This window comes from Panthera uncia, chromosome D2 (genome assembly GCF_023721935.1).
Source record: "Panthera uncia isolate 11264 chromosome D2, Puncia_PCG_1.0, whole genome shotgun sequence".
In the NCBI taxonomy this organism is placed as follows: Eukaryota; Metazoa; Chordata; class Mammalia; order Carnivora; family Felidae; genus Panthera; species Panthera uncia.
Window position 1 is genome coordinate 77,230,136 of NC_064818.1, and position 16,472 is coordinate 77,246,607.

The 16,472-nt window shown below is 50.6% G+C and overlaps 1 protein-coding gene across 3 annotated transcripts in view; it reads right to left on the reverse strand.

Annotated features, from left to right (window-relative positions):
* CHST15 (carbohydrate sulfotransferase 15) overlaps nt 1-16,472 on the reverse strand; it is a 79,369-nt gene that overhangs the window by 24,082 nt on the left and 38,815 nt on the right. Inside the window, exons 1-5 of one of the 3 annotated variants that reach the window (XM_049646570.1) lie at nt 14,640-15,622; nt 8,528-9,592; nt 7,477-7,816; nt 5,587-5,733; nt 2,050-2,206 (exon numbers count right to left, since the gene is read on the reverse strand). In XM_049646570.1, coding sequence (XP_049502527.1) covers nt 2,050-2,206; nt 5,587-5,733; nt 7,477-7,816; nt 8,528-9,073 — 1,190 coding nt within the window. In that variant the 5' untranslated portion in view covers nt 9,074-9,592; nt 14,640-15,622. Of the gene's footprint in view, nt 1-2,049; nt 2,207-5,586; nt 5,734-7,476; nt 7,817-8,527; nt 10,035-14,639; nt 15,623-16,472 lie in introns of those variants that run through there. The other 2 variants (XM_049646568.1, XM_049646567.1) reach the window with 2 other exon arrangements.

A 16,472-nucleotide genomic window follows, 5' to 3' on the forward strand; every position in this document is an offset into this window, starting at 1 on the left:
TCACTCAGTCATGGAGCCTTTCCTCCCGAGGCTGACAGTTACATAATCATGTCTACACGAGAGCACCGCCGGTTTGTGTCACCCGCTCTCCGGCTGGGGAGGAGGCTGGGCAGCCCACTCCCTGAGCAGAAGGGCCGATCCCTGCCTCCCAACTGTGGGAACCAGCAGGTAGGATGTGGCGAGCTGCTCCGAGGTCAGCGGCCGCCTCGGAACCAGACAGGGTGGCTTCCTGAGGAGAAGGACAGAACCAGAGTGGCGGCATCCGGGGCACAAAGATGTGCCTCGTGATGCAGCACGAGGAGGGCCTGCCGCAGCGCAGACAGAGGGGGACAAGCCAGCGCTCCTCTGACCAGGCCACGGTCAGAGCTGCAGGGGCCGTTTCGAGAGCTCCGCCAAAGGGACACAGAGATAAATGCAGGGAGTGACCAGGGCAGGACTTTACGGCAAGTCCTCCTGGGGGCAAGAATGTGAAACAAAAGTAGCAGGTGTAAGACTGGATGTGCATTCGGTTGTGTACATACACATACACACACACACACACACACACACACACACACACACTTATCTGCCTAGGTAAGCTGGTGGGAGACTATTGCTGGGTTTTTTTTATAACAGTTTTCCTTTATAGCTTTCCAGTGTATTTCCTAAAATTTCCACAACAAGCACTTCTTATTGCTATCCCTGGCAAGGACACGAGGCCCCGGATGCATGCCATCCAAGGAAGATATGAGGGGGATATTAGTTTCTACCGCAACCTGTGGGCCCGTGACTGCGGGATTTTTATTCTTTGGGATTTCTGAAAGCTCGAAGTCTGAAATCCTGGCTTCAGCAGGGCGGGTTCCCGCTGGGGGTGCTGAGTGAGGGGCTGTTCCAGACCCGTCGCCAGCTGCTGGCGGTGGTCGGCAATCCTAGGTCCCCCCCGGGCCTGCGGACGCGTCACTCCAATCTCCGCCTCTGCCATCACGTGGTGTCCTCCCTGTCCCTGTGTCCAAATTTCCTCTTCTCACAAGGGTATCAGCCACCGGATTAGGGGCCACCCGAGTCCAACAGAACCTCATTTTAACTCGAGTCCAGCCGCAAAGGCCCTGTTTTCAAACAAGGTCACCCTCAGACGTATGGGGGCGGTTAGAACTTCAGCACATGCTTGGGAGAGGCATAACCCCGCCCATAACAAGAGACGCGGAGCCCAAAGAAAAGCGAGACACCGAAGGCCCTGGCTGCTGTCTTCCACATGTGGCAGGCGCTGCCGTTTGGGGAGCATGACACTTGGTCTGCGTGACTCTGTGGGGAAGAAGCAGATCCAAAGTGCGGATACTCCTACAAGACAGATCCGGCTTCACAAGAGGAAGAAGAGTCTCACGGAGCTGGACTGGTCATCACAGGGCTCGGGGACTCCCACTCCAGGATCCTGGACCAGCCTGCGGGCCCCTCGTCTCTGATGTGGTGATGCTACGGGGACTGCTGGGCTAAGTGTCCCAGAAGCCCTGAGCTTCCGCCGTCCACGCAGGCTTTGGTGCGATCAGAGCATCGCCAGTGCCGGCCCAGCCCCGCCGTTCAGTATCACACCAGCTGCGCCTCAGTCACACGGGGCGACCCCGGCTTTCTACAACAAAGCAGCCCTGCCCGTCATTTTTCTTCCTTTTGGTCTTTTGAGGAAAGCTGGAGACGGAACACTCAGCGGAGCTGACGGGGTCGTGACACAAGGAATCGCGGGAGCTAAAGCGCTCGGCAAACCCCGACGCCCCTGATTCCAAGGGGGTTTCACGTGCCCTGACGGTACCCAAGGAAGGGCCCACGTCCCCAGGCCAGAGGCGGAAGGCCCAAAGACCGCGGTCAGGCTGTCTAAGAAAACAATCCACAATTTGTTTAGACCCAAGGAAGACTGCACCAAGAATAACATTTACACAAGAAAGAGCAGTAACGTTGCAAGTCAAGCTTGTTTATTTAAAAAAAAAAAAAAAAAAAGAGGCAAGATCTTGCTCATGATGAGAAGGCGGGTCTTTAAAACTGCCTCTTCACCCCCAAATGCACGAAACCCAAACCGCTCACCTCTCCACGGGGTCCCTGAGCATGACAATCAGTTTTGCGTCTGGCTGAAAGGCATGGATGAAGTCCTGGGTCAGAAAGGGCGGCTCTCCATCCGTGCTGTTGTCGTAGAAGAACGTCCAGGCGTTGTTGTCCCACATGGTGGACGCGCTGGCCTCCCCTAGAAACAGAGAACGCCGCAAATGAGGGTGCTAAGTTAGGGGCTCCCGCGGGGCAGCCTGTGCCAGGGGCCAAACTGGGCTCCGATCGATGCCTTCCCCTCAACCAGCCATGATGCGTGAGCTGGTCTACCACCACCGGCACAGGGGACTCCAGGAAGAGTCACGACCCTCTGCCACGGCGACTTCCCCCGCTTCCCCCCAAAGGCCTCCATCTGGAAATCCAAGTGATCTAGGCACCACGGAGCATCCGCTCCCTCCCAGCTCTTCTCCAGGATGTGCCAAAAAAAACCCTCTGCCAGCATCTGGCCTCCCAATTTCACGATGTTTGACTCTGCTCACGGCACACAGCTCTGTGGCATTTGAAGGGCCCGCTGAGAATGTACTAGATCGTTTCCTTCCCCGAGTGCCAGGGATGGAAGAGTAGTTTAGGGAAACGGAGCCTCTTCAGGAAATTAGATGGCAATCAGCATCAGATTTTTTTGTGCAATCACAACGGCCGGTCCGGGGCACTCTCTGAGACCAAACGAGAGGAAGGCTTTGCGGGAAGGCTCACGGGACCTCAGTCTCAGGTGCTGCGTCCGACGGGCCCGCCACCCCATCGTCCCGCACACAGCTGGCATTCACTCAGTACTGACTGGGTAGACGGCCCGCCGGCCCGGCCCTGGTTTTACGATGGTCCGCACGGACGGAGGAGGAAACGTTCAACACGCATTCTAAAACGGGGAGGAGGCCAAGGCACGCACATTTCCGCGTCTCCCTCTCCGACACTTGAACCAGTTCCCTGACTTTTTTTTTCTTTTTAGCAGAGTCTTCAGAGATTTAAGAAGAGAGGCAAATCGATCCATTACATACCAATTCAATTTCCCGACATTTTACATGGGTACTCGATACATCACAAAGTCACTTATTCTGGGAAAATCTGAGCCAAAAGACAAGTTTCTTTGATTGGGGGTGAGTGCGTCACAAAGATGCGGGGAGTTGGCAGGGCCCTGGCTCTTCTAGGATGTTCAGTCACATCCAGGTGAGCATTTCTGTGCTGGTCTTTCCTCTCTTTCAAGGTAATACCGTAGAATACGGGCAAGGCACGCCCGTCAGAAGTCTTTTGAACGTTCTACTCACAACGAATATGAGAATATTACAACAAGGGAAGTATCTAAAACCAAAGTGGCCCAAATTCGGTCAGATCTCATACATAAACCAGCTCTGCAACCAGAGAAACATCTGTCCCTCCACCCGTCTGTCCATCCGTCCGTCCGTCCATCCATCCAGAAAACATTCATCTAGTGTCTCAAAGTGCCTGGCAGTGTGCTTGGCATTAGGGATAGAGAAAGGAAACGGGACAGACAATCCCCCGCCTTCTCCTCTCTTACAATCTAGGGGAAGACTCCATCAACAACTCCATCAACAGTCAGATTCCCAGCTGAGCACTTTGTCAGGGCAGAGCAGGGGGCCGTGACAGCAGGGGTAGGGGCCTGCCTTTCCGCGTGTCTGGAGCCCCACCCCCGAGAGTCTGGTCGCTGGAATCCCTTGTGACTCCAGCCATTGGCCCAGACCACTGAGGAAAGGCTCTCTCTGACCCGTGAGCAGGGCTGAAGGAAGACACTTATGCTCTACCAAAGACCTAACCCGAGGAAGCTGAAGCAGAGCTGAACCACATTTCAGGGCTCGGAGGAGCCACAATGGATCTGGTCCATTCTGTCCCATGGTGCAGATGCGCCGACCAAAGCTCAGGAACGCAAAGACAGACTCGTCACACGGCTCAGAGCCGGCTGGCGGCACAGGCAGGCCTTAGCCTCCAGCTTTCCACCTGCCTCTCCACTACCATGAAACTCATCAAACTCTGTTCTAGGTAAGTATCAGAGCAGCAAACTTTTTCCTTAATTTTCCTTTTTAAATCTGGAAGTAAAATTAGAAAACCACACTAAGGCTTTCCTTTTTCATTCATTATCTTAGGCTCTATTTCCTAGCCCTAGGATGTGTATTTTTAGCTCTTTCATAAGAACATGAGATTCTCCCAGAGGCATACGGTGTAGGAGTCACAATCAAATATTAATTAGACTTGTGAGCTGAGGTGTGTGGACCCAAGGCTGCAAGAAGATAGCTAGTAGCCAATTTGCACTACTGGGGTGGGCGGTGGGGGTGGGGTGGTGTATGATCTCATCTGAGTGACTTGATGTGAGTTAAACCATCTGAGTGACTTGATGTGAGTTAAAAAACCATAAATATATCAGAGCTTAAGCGTGTAAGTCTATCTCCTTGGACAGGAGAGTCAAAAGCAAGGCCATGTTTCAAATGGTTGATTACAATTCCTCTGAGTTGCTAAAAGATTCCTTGAGTTTGGAGAATCAAAATATAACACATTTAGGAAAGTTAAAAAAAGAAAAAAACAGATTGCTGCCTTAGGTAACCAATTGAAGCAAAATATGTGATTAGGTTTCTCTCTTTCAGAAGAGGTAAGTGGATAAATGTCTTCTCCTAAGCTGAATCCAATACAAAGAGCGGGTTAGACAAGTCTTTTTTTTTTATAAAATGTTCTTGTGAATTAAAAAAAAAGTGATTATTAATCAAACCACCTCATTGTGAATGTCTAAAGGCATTAAGTTGATAAGGGCTAGGCTTTCTCAACAGCCATCAGTCACCAACAATGTGTTAGGGCTGCGTCTGCTTCAGGAAGAGACCGCGTCCCTCTCTACCGGGCCCCACTGGCCAGGGACTACAAAAGCCACAATATTAAATCGACTCATTGGTTATCGGCGATCACGATGCCCCATCCAAACTTAGATCAGTACGTCATGAAAAGAAACCAAGCGTGTGCGCTTAGTTTAAATGAAGACAAAGAAATGTCAACTTAAAAAAAAAAAGACAAAAACGTTTCCGGTACACTTGAGTCTGCACAGAACTAAAAAAGCCTACTAAACGTCGCTGCTTGGGGCACCTGGGTGGCTCAGTCGGTTAAGCGTCCGACTTCAGCTCAGGTCATGATCTGACGGTCCATGAGTTCGAGCGTCGCGTCGGGCTCTGCGCTGACAGCTCAGAGCCTGGAGCCCGTTTCAGATTCTGTGTCTCCCTCTCACTCTCTGCCCCTCCCCTGTTCATGCTCTGTCTCTCTCTGTCTCAAAAATAAATAAAAGTTAAAAAAAAAAATCTAAGCATCGCTGCTTTACAGAAATCGCGTAAACGACGTCAACGTTTCATGGAGGGGGGAGACCGATGGCCAGGTCGGGAAGTGCACCTTCAACAGAGGTGGCCGGCGTCAGGCAAATGTTCCCGGCGGGCAGAGCAAAAGCTGGGCCAGCGTCAGGGCAGAAGGGGCCCGGGGGGAATGGGGGCCCAGCCCGGGGCGGGAGTGGCCCCGGTGGAAGCTGTCCAGAAGCCATACCGATAATGATCCTAGTCATCCTGCTCTGTTCCTCTGCAGAGCTGGCCTGCAGTCCTTGATGAATCTGGTGTGCGGCCAGGTCAAAGAGGTCCAGGTAATCTTCCACGGGGTAGCGGTCCCGAAGCCCATCTCTCAGGCGGACGATTCCTACGAGAACCAAGAAGCCCGCGTTACTGAGAACGAAACTGTCAACGGCCGGACGGTGGCCTCCTGGAAGTAACCAGAGAGGGATATGAAGGCCCGGGGGCCCACCGGAGTAAGCTGCAGGAGGGGGCTCACAAGAAGGACGCCTGCAAACTGGCTGTCCTCTTTAATCCGTGCACGCTTCAGGGAGCGGAAGGCCACCATTCAGCCCCGAGTGGCAGATTCAAGGACAGCCCGCCTGTTCGAGATCTATAAAAGCATCTGCTTAGAGGGCCAGAGACTTGGGGGCTGGTCACCACGTGCGCCAGACGGGCCCTAAAGTGGCTGAGCAGCGATGGCATCCAGAAGGCACGTGCTGTATCAGACAGAAAAGGGAGTTTTTTATCTGAGTTTCTGTTTCTGGCCTGTGGGATCAGGCAGCTTGTCTCTCTGTCTCAACAAGGGGAATGGACAGTCCCGGGACAAACGCTCGGTTGAACCCACTAGTCATTCTGGCATCGACCCACGCAGCCCAACTGTGCCCCTTGCCTGAAAAGCGGGTAAATTTCACGTGGAAATATGTTAACAACACACTGTCCCAAACCACAACCATCAAGGTTAACGGAAAGCGGAGAGAAAACACCCGTGTACAAAACAGCAAGAGGTTCAAGGAGACCCTGGGGATCGGATTCCAGAAGCATGTTCCTGGGCTTCCCTCTTCCCTGCCAGTGGGAGGCTGGGTTTCATTAGGGCAAACGGTGAGCTGTGCAGGGAGATCACCCTATGTGAAACCGTGGCTCCCATAGCTGCTGCTGCCAAACCACAAAAGACACATTTACGCTTCTGTTCATCCGCTCCGGGAAGGACATCAAAAGTATGAAGTCAATTTGTCAGGACACAAACAGGACTTGGTCGAAACTCAGGTTCTACTAAGGAAAACTTTAAAGATTCCCTTCTAAGCAACCTGGGTCCTTTGCCTGAAACACGCCCTCGAGTCCCACCCGAGCTCTGACCTTTGTCAAAGGGACCAAACATCTCCTGGCAGAAGGGAAAAGGTTAAGAGGAAACAGTGACATGAGGGCTGCAGGGTGGCTCCGGCTGGGTGGGGGCGGTATCCACGGTCACCCCGGGGCGCAAAGGGATGCTGCGAGCAAGGTCGCCCGGAATTATCTCGAGGTGACGTTCATTCTGAACTTGAGGCAGAGAGATGGAGCAGGTCAGAGCAAGTTAGGCCCGAAGCAGCTTGATGACGTGTTCACGGTCCTGGGAGAAGCCAGCCAGAAGCTCAAACTTCACCCAGCGTGGCAGTCTTTGTAGTGTTCCCCAGGCAGGGGGGTGTTGGGGGCGGGAGGAGCTCTGGCAGGAACGGTGCAGAGCTGGGGGCAGAAAGCCCCAGAAATACGCCCAGCTGGCACTTAACCACTCACCGCTGGCAGGTGTACCAAAGCTCTTCAGAACAAGAGCAGCTGCTGATTCTGCACCCTTCCCCTTGCCCTGTATACAGCCGGCACTCAATAAATGCTCCCTCGGTGACTGGGAGCCGGGTTCCAGCCCCACTGGAGGTCTGAGTGGGGGCGGCCCTGGATTAGCGAACTGTCTGCTCCCTGCGACTCGGGGACCTGCCCACCCTCCCTGGCGGGGCCGAGCACCACGGGACCTGGGATGGGAGCCGGAAACCACTTTAGGGAAGGCGGGAGGCGGGAGGCGGGGACAGGAAGAAGCGCGCAGGCGCAGGCCCCTCCCCTCGCGGCGGCAGCTGGCGCTCACCAAAGCGCTTCCGGGTCCACCAGTGGGGCTCCTTGATGGCGGAGAACTTGACTTCCGGGTGCAGCCGGAGGCGGTCGTAGAGGTCGGTGGTGCCACACTTGGGCTGCCCGATGATGTAGAAGCGCGGCAGGCAGCGGAGGCGGAAGTGCTTCCCGCTGGCGTGGGACAGGTGGCCCCAGAAGGCCTTGCGCAGGGCGTCGAAGGTGGAGCGGAAGCGCTTGGAGTAGAGCACGTAGGAGTTGGTCAGGTAGGGGTCGGTGGTGTTCCTACCCGTGAACTCCTCGTACCAGCAGGGGCTCTTGCTATTTGGAAGAAATTTATTGGGGATTACCGAAAACATCTGCAACGAAAAAGAAAAAAAGGGAGAGACACACGGAGGGGGGACAATTAGCAAGAACGCGTTCTCACCGCGATGCAATCATGCCCTCACCCTCGCTGCAGTGTTCGCGTTTCAACTGTTATGTGACGATGGCTAAGCACGAAAATAAAGCAAAACTTGGTAAATAGCCAAGGCCATGTTTTCTCCTTAGACCAGAATAAAACTAGAATTTGGAGAGAACGAAGATAAAAGCTTACTCAAAATCCATTCTACCATGATTTATCTTTCTTTCTCTCACACGCGCGCACAGCAATCTAATTAAATTTCACAGTTGGAATCTTTTTACTAGTTGTGTGTTTAAGTGACCATTAGGGACAAAAATACTAATTAGGACACAATAGAAACAGGATTCTGGTGATCTACAAAAGCAACTTGAACCACCATGGCCGCGTTTCAAGTCCTGCGATGAAATTATGAGAAGGGGAGGCCCTTCCGGTATTTCTAGCTTCGCCCTTCAGTACTTCGAATTTCCTCCTTGGTGTAAACATCGTGAACGGACAGCCCTCTCCCAGTGCACTCTGATCTGTGAGGCCGTCAAATTATCCTTGTTACACATGAGAACATTTTTTTTCCGTCATTTTTCTTCCTGTGTTCCCAAAGATGGCCACAGAAAAGGAAGCATCTATTTTTGAAACTCAATCAATCAATGGAGATTAGCACAAGGCTACTCACGTGCAATTCCTGCTTCTTGAGATCTTCTATGTCTGGGAGCTGCCTGGTTGTGAACTCTATCCTGGCTGTGATGCTGTTGATAATTAATTTAATGCTTGGGTAGTCTTTCACGTACGAAATATTATTTACAGAGGGTTGGTGATGATGTTCTTTCGTGTCACTCGGGTTTTCACCGTCCATCAAGCTGGGATTGCTGGGGAAGGCTCCATAATGGAAAGGTGAGGAGATCAGAAGCTCTTGGTGGGCCCCAGAAAGGATGTAAGATGCCATCACCAAGGTCATGATCATCAATCCAAAAACCAGGCTACATCGCTTCCCCTTCTTGAAGCGCAGAAACCTGCCCCAGCTCTCATTGCCCTCAGCCCTCACCTCGAGAACAGCAAGCAAGTTCATCTGCTTACCGTCCACACGAAGCACAATTTTGTTCTCTCCTTTGCACGCGGGGCACTCCAGGTGACTGTGAAGGGGGCCTCCTCCGCAGCCAACCTGCTGTTTGTGCTCGTTGTTGGGCAACAACTGTATGCAGCAATTAATGCAGTGCCTCATGGTAATGCCCTTGGACTGCTGGCCCACAGAGCCATGGGAGAGCCCCTGCGGAGCCCAGATGCATGCAAGTCGCGCTGGAACACTTTTTAAGGATGTCTTCTGATTACGTAAGATGGTTTTAAGGCACAAGCAACGGAAACAAATATAAAAATGAGCAGGAGCCAAAGCACTAGACAATGAGGAAGTGCCCTCTTTGGTTCGACTCTGAAAGACAACAAAAAGAAGTGATCTCCAATTGTCATGTCCTGTAAGAGCCGCTGAAACCTCAGAAAAATCCCGAAGTCTGGGAACAATTCTGCCTGCCCTTCAGGTTTTTCCCATGGCACAAGATGAGGGGGAAGAATTCTCGCTGGAGAACACGGAAACATCCAAGGGATGAGAAGAGATCATGGTCTCAGCGAGGGATGGGCTGGCATTCCATCCTTGGAGACGCCCGTGAAGATTTCTTCTTTTACATCTTGTGTTCCTTTCAAATGTTTCCTCTTCAGGGGGAGCAGAACCTTTAAAATGTCAGACCACCTAAACAACAGAGAAAAGAGGTTTTAGTAGCTTATATGATGATCGCAGTAACCCTGGGATCATCTTCCGAGGAGAGAAGCTCTTTTCCACCCCTGTGTTTCAGCCAGTCCGCTCCATCGCAAGCCAAGTCATAGAAAATCACACAGGATAAAAGGAGACGTTTCAGGTCCTCAGTGCTTGGCTTTGGGGTTCAAGCTCTGCCACCAAATGTGACTCCGTATATATCCTCTAGTGTCCCAGCCACACCACAGCCAAGTACCAGATCCCCAAATCTCAGGAGTTCACGGTCATTCTCGGATGCATGCAGGGTCAGTGACTGTTTGGACATATCCGTGCTTTTAAATCCACCAAATACCCAAGAAGCAGCCTGGTTAGGATAGGCGCGTGCAGAGATAATATGTTTTTCTTTCTCTCCCAATAGCACCGAGAGTCTCTTACCGAGATCTAACCTTTATTACCAGTTTAGGAGGCAAAAGTTAATGAAAATTTAGAAACACTGAAATGATTCTCTCCTTCAGTAGAGTGTATCATATTAAAAAAAAAAAAAAAACCATTTGACTTTAAGTTATTAAGCAATTAAATCCAACGTGCAGTATTCTCCTGAGTAACATAACACTCAGACCCTGAAATCATTTTTCACTTTCATCATCCTGGGGAAAACATGATTCTTAAAAATCCATTAACAGAATTCTGTGGTTATAAAATAGATTGTTGCCCAAATGACACTTCTTTGTAGATGTTGTAAAACGAGCAAAAAAGGAGGCTTAGTTTCCAATAATGGTAGGCCGCTGTGAACTAGCTGTGTGGCCCTGAGTAAGCCACGTGACCTGTCCAAGCTTTGCCACCCTCCCTAGTAAAATTAGGGTGAGAGTATCTCCCTTACAAGCTTGTTGCAAGAGTTTGCAGAATGCCTACACATAGTTGGCCTCCCCTAAAAGGTAGGCAGCATGAAGACGTGTCATCAGTGACCATTACTATTAGGACTTTTCATGGTCAGTGAAGGCCAAGAACATTTGAAGTGGAGTCAAAGACGGGAAATCCTAGCACGTTATTTTTCCTTAGCTCTTGAGAATGAATTACCCCAAAGGGCAGTGGACTCACCTCCGACCCGGCACACACACATACAGCCCTCAAACAATCCTACCTGTCAAGGCGGGATTAACTAACCCTCCATTAAAGCCGCCTTGTATTGGCTGGAAGGCCGAACAAGGAGAACTCACCGGCAGAAACCTTCCCTTCCCTTGAACCCAGAGGCCCACGCCTTATCAAAATATGCGGACCAAGCAACAGCCAAGCAACGTTTCCTAAACTGTCTTCCACTGAGTGCTCTGCACGTTGTCAATACCTGCTTTGTGCTTAAATTACTCGGAGAAAAGGGAAGATGGACAAAATCAAACAGACTTCTTTACCAACAGGACTTTCTGAAGCCTTTAATACTCTACTGAGCCCTGTGAATCCACAGGAGAGGAACATAATACACAAAATTTCCAAAACATAACCAGCCATGGAATTTTCACTAATGTCGCAAGGAACCAGCTTGAGAAATGCTAGTTAGTGAAGGCTGACATCGGGGTCAGGGCAGTTCTGGGAAGAGCAGAGGAGTCGGGGTGGTGTGGGCGGGGGCGGAGGCAAAGTGCTCTGGAACCAGGCCAACATCCAGGGCTCTGCCGCCCTCTCATCTCTGAGAGCAGTTGGAGGGACGTGACAGGAGCCTCAAGGCTCACATCTCTGCCTCCCATTTGCTCAACCACCCTTGACCCATCACTTGGTACAAACAATTCTTCCAAACCAAAGAAACAAAAGGGCAAGATCCCCTACTTGGAAATCCAATCACTAAGCCAAGAAAACATTTTTTTACATGTTGAAGACAAGGACAAGCGGGTTAAAAGAAGGCTCCAACCAGGATCCCAGCGGGGAGCGTGTTCACACCCTTCTGTGTCTCTGGCTGCAGAAAGTCTAATTAGATTTTTTTAAAAACATGGTCTTTGAAGCTCTAAGACAAGAATGCACAAAATCCGGACCCAACAGAATGGGCAAAATATTCCCAAACACAAACAAAGGTTTCTTATTACAAGCAAAGTAAGTAAACGGATCTGGGTAGTCGGGGAAGCGGACAGTCTCAACAGGGGGGCTCTGGGACACGGTGAGCCCAGGCGTTTGTACCCCTGGGCAGCCTGCCCCCTCCAGCCAGACCGCCACTCCAGTCTTGCTTCTTACACATAAAACAGGGCGCAGAGAACTAGGGCAACAACTCATTTACCTGTCTGTCCTTTTGGCCCGCGGATCCCTTCTGAAGGGTGACTGTGTACCAGGCACTGCTGAAGAAGCCGTGGAGGTGTGGAGACCCAAAGCCAATACGAGATGGGGGCGGGGGGCAACAGAATAAAAACGACACATGTGGTCTTTGCCCCCAGTTCCTGGCATACGGCTTCTAAAACGCTTGGAATTTCCCAAGAGGTGACAGGAGCACCTTTTACCCTTCAGCCACACCTGAGCTTATGCTAATGAGGTGACTCCTGAATGAAGCCCCAGGGAGCTTTAGGATGGGGCTGGTCACCAGAATGCAGGAGCCTTGATTAGCCAGTTAGAAGGCTGGAACTTAGGGCCCCACTTCCTCAACCTCCAGGGAGGAGACGGAGTTAATCATCAAGGAGCAGTGATTTATTAGTCATGCCTGTGCAATGAAGCCTCCATGAAAGCCCCAAAATGCCAGGATTCAGAGAGCCTTCTAGTTGGTGGAGATGCTGGCAGGGTGGCTCGTCCAGAGAGGAAGGCAGGAAAGCTCCACACCTCCTCCCCCCACATCTTGGCCTCTGCTTGTGTTCGGTCTGGCTATTCCTGAGTTGCTTCCTCTATAACAAACTGGTAATGGTAAATAAGGTGCTTTCGTGAATTCTCTGCGTTGTTCTAGTGAATGATCAGAACTAAGGAGGGCCCTGTGGGTACCTCTGAATTTGTAGCCAGGTCAAACGGAAGTTGGGTAGCCTAGGGACCCAGTATTTGCAACCGGCATCTGAAGTGGGGGCAGTCTTGGGGGACGGAACCCTTAATTTGTGGGGTTCGTGTGGGCTCCAGCTAGTTATTACTGGAATTGAATTGAATTGCAGGGCACCCAGCTGGTGCCTAGGGAGTTGGAGTTGGTGGCAAGGGGGAAACATCCGGGGGACCCTCTTTGAAATACAAAGCTATCTTACAAGTTTTACCAAAACATATGGCCAGTAGATAGTATGCAAAATACCCCTTGCTGATGTTGATTAAGAAGTCACACGACCATATACCATACACGGCTGGGCCCTTGTACGTGCAGGGCCGGCAGCTTTGAGGCTTTCCGACCAAGCCTGGTGTGGACGCGAGTGGTACAGAAGTGACGGTGACAGGGAGGACTTTCCCCACCGGGAGATTATATCCTGCCAGGAGTTAGAGGCTACAGGGTAACAGACAATACATGCGACAAACCACAGCGATAAAGGCCATGAAGAAAATACAAAGGGAGCATACAATGAAACCATTAAAACAGGTGTCCGCAGTGCAGCACTAGGGCTAGATAATTCTTTGTCATCAGGGGCTTTTCTGTGCGCTGACCTCCACCCCCGCTGAGACTTGCAGCCTAACAGTAAAGGGGGTCTAGCAGCAGGAGGTCCAGGGAAGGCCAGTGGGGACGGGACACCTGAATGCCAAGAAGGAAGCCAGCCACGTGGGACTGGGAGACAGAAGGACCCTGTGAAGGTGAGAAGCCGGGGGTCAAAGCCCAGGGGGACCACCAGGAGGGCAGACTCCTGGGCTTTGGGGCAGGCGAGGGGTAGGAGCCAGATGCACGAGGAGGCAGGAGCCAGACTCTGTAGGACCTGGAAGGCAGGAGTCAGGGCTGAGATTCGTCCAAGTGGAAAAAAAGGATGCACATTACATATTCTCTCAAAAGGATCTTTACAATATGTGTAACTATTAACTAACATAACTCGGTGAAGAAAAATCGAACCAATGTCGCTGTGTTGAAAGGAAAATGGATTGCCGTTGGTGTTCCCGAATTGGCCTTTTCCACATGCCACAAATTATCCTGAGAACAGTCGCGCAGAGAAACCTAACACTCAGGTTGTTCTTCCTTAAAAAATCAGCAACGCCTTTCCCTTGCACTTGACCTGTCTGGAATGTCCACATTTTGGTGCCGGTCGACTCAGATTAGTCAGGACCCTTGGCACTCCGTGCAGGTGCTAAACCAAAGCACTCTGCTATATATTCCAGTGAGATTGCTTCCCAGCCTGGGCTCAATGCTGTGCCCTATGGATGCAGACTGTAATTGTGGGAACTGGTACCACCGTGAGAGATCAGATAACTGGTCCCAAAATAGAAAGCATTCAATTACCCAGCCCTGGCTAGGATGCCCCCTATTAACCTATGTACCCCAAGCATCATTAGCAAGCCATTTATAACAAAACTGTAATTGAGAGACCCAGAAATACCACTTTAGAGTAAGTAATTGAATGCCCCCTCAGTGTAAGATCGATAAAGGGCATCCAATTTCACCCTAGGAAAAACTTATTAAATTATGGTGGCCAGGAGCTGATAGAGCAGAAGAAAGATGTACAAAACTTCAAAAGAAGTCTGGATGGAGTTAAATAAATAGCTTCATTTAGGTAGAACATTTACATCTGCCCTCTGGGAGAAGAGAGAGAAAAAAAAAAATAGCTGATTACGTGATTTTCCTTGACTGTTTTAAGGAAAAAGATCTGATGGGTCTTAAGTAACCTTTACTAAAAACACAAGGCTTTCTTCTGATTAGCATGTCTAACTGCTGACATTTCCTTTGGGCTCTGTGTGTGGAAATACATTTCTTCAAGGAATATTCATCAACAAGTGCAAGAAGGAACATTTTTTCGTATTTAGCTCGAAGACATCAGATTGTCTCGGAGACTGAGAAGCAGCAAGCCTGGAGAGTCCTGTACAAACAACAGGTTACCAGTTCCGACCTTACGCCCGGAGCTTTACGCTTTGGATCACAATGCGGTCAAATCAACAGAATAAAGCTACAACCCTCAATTGTCACACTCACCGTCTACACAGCATAGCGGAAGGAAGACAGTCAGCAGTCCTGCGGGCCAGGATGCCAACGCCGTGTCCACCTGGTGACTTTAGGCAAGTCACTTAAGTGATGCGGGCCTCTGTGTTCTCAAAAGAAATCCTTGATGGTTACAGGTCCCATGCACAGCCCTGGAGCCTGGATACCTGTGGCTTTGACGTTGAGCAAGTCATGATACACGTCTCTTCCTGTGTGCCTGGATGTAAACTGGAAATACTCACTGGACCTATACCACAGCATTGCCGTGAGCCTCGAGTGACCAATTCATATGAAGCGTTTAGGAGAGTGGCCCATAGTAAGTGTTAAATAACTATTAGCTATTTTTAGACAGACATAGTCCCGGCCCACGAGAAGTATTTGATAAGTAGCAGTGGATTATTCTTTACTGTAGATTACACTGTTGGTTCCAGTTTATTACCCTGCCTCGCATTCTGCTCTCCGTCGCACGAGTGACTTTGCAGCCCCTTCAACGAGCAGAGTGGAATACGTTTCTCCACCCTTTGGCTTCAGGTTGAGACTTGCTCTGGCCCACACAATGAGCCGAGATGACAACGGGCCAGTCCCAAGCCCAGGCCTTAAGACACGTCACGCGTACCCGCCTTGCCCTCTACACCTCTGCCGTCGCCATGGGAAGAGTACGGCGGGCAGTGGCTGGGGTGTATAAAAGCTAACTGATCCGCTCTTCCATAGGTTATGAACACGAGGTGTTACTAAGTTAAACCGGTACAACTGTACATTTGTAAGTTCCCCCAAAGTGCGTTTATAGGAGTAAAGTGAATCACGAGCGGTTCAGGCCAAAGGAACTCCTCCAGAGACCCAGTGAATCCACTGAATCCATGCGTTTGCCTAATGGAACCCCCTGGCTAACACCAGAAGCAGATATGCCAAAACAGTGCTGGCAACCCAGAAGGCAGCCGTTCTCAAACAAGACGAAACTACCCCAATGTCACGCACCAGGTTACTTTCTGGCAACATGCGCGTTTGTGACAACCACGGCTGTTATGTTTTGTTATCTGGACAGCTGACCCCATTCTCCCCCCCTTTTTGATAACGACGCCTTCCTCCCCGCCTCTCTCTGGGACCACTATAATTTCTTCGGTGCTTCCTTGAGCAAACCTTTCCTACAGCCTAATCCTTATGATGTCCTTGCCAGATTTCACCTTTCCTGATGACTGAAACACCTCCTCTGTGCTTGGTCTAAAAGAGAGGTTTTCAAACTGTGTGATATGACCTGCAGTGTCTTCCTGGCGGGCCCAAAATGTGTGTCCTATCCTACACAACACAGGTCGTTTTTAAAAGTTATTAAAAAAAATTGTTTTGTTAATGTTTATTTAGTTTTGAGAGAGAGAGAAACAGAGCACAAGCAGGGGAGGTTCAGAGAATCTGAGGCAGGCTTCAGGCTGTGAGCTGTCAGCACAGAGCCCAACGTGGGGCTGGAATTTGCAAACCGTGAGATTATGACCCGAGCCGAAGTCAGACATTTAACCAACTGAGCCACCCAGGCGCCCCTAAAAGTTATTTTTAAAGTATACTTGACTGTAGGGGCTGAGTGGCTGTAGAGCCTGGGTGGCTCAGTTAAGCATCAACTCTTGATTTAGGCTCAGGTCATGTTCTCAGAGCTCGTGGGATTGAGCCCCTATCTGGCTCTGTGCAGACAGTGGGAAGACTGCTTGGGATTCTCTCTCTCCCTCTCTCTCTCTCTCTCTCTCTGCCCCTTCCCCATTCATGCACTCGCTCACACTCTCTCTCTCAAAAGAAACATTGTTAAAAAGTTAAAGCATACCTGACTGCATATTAAGTTCATCA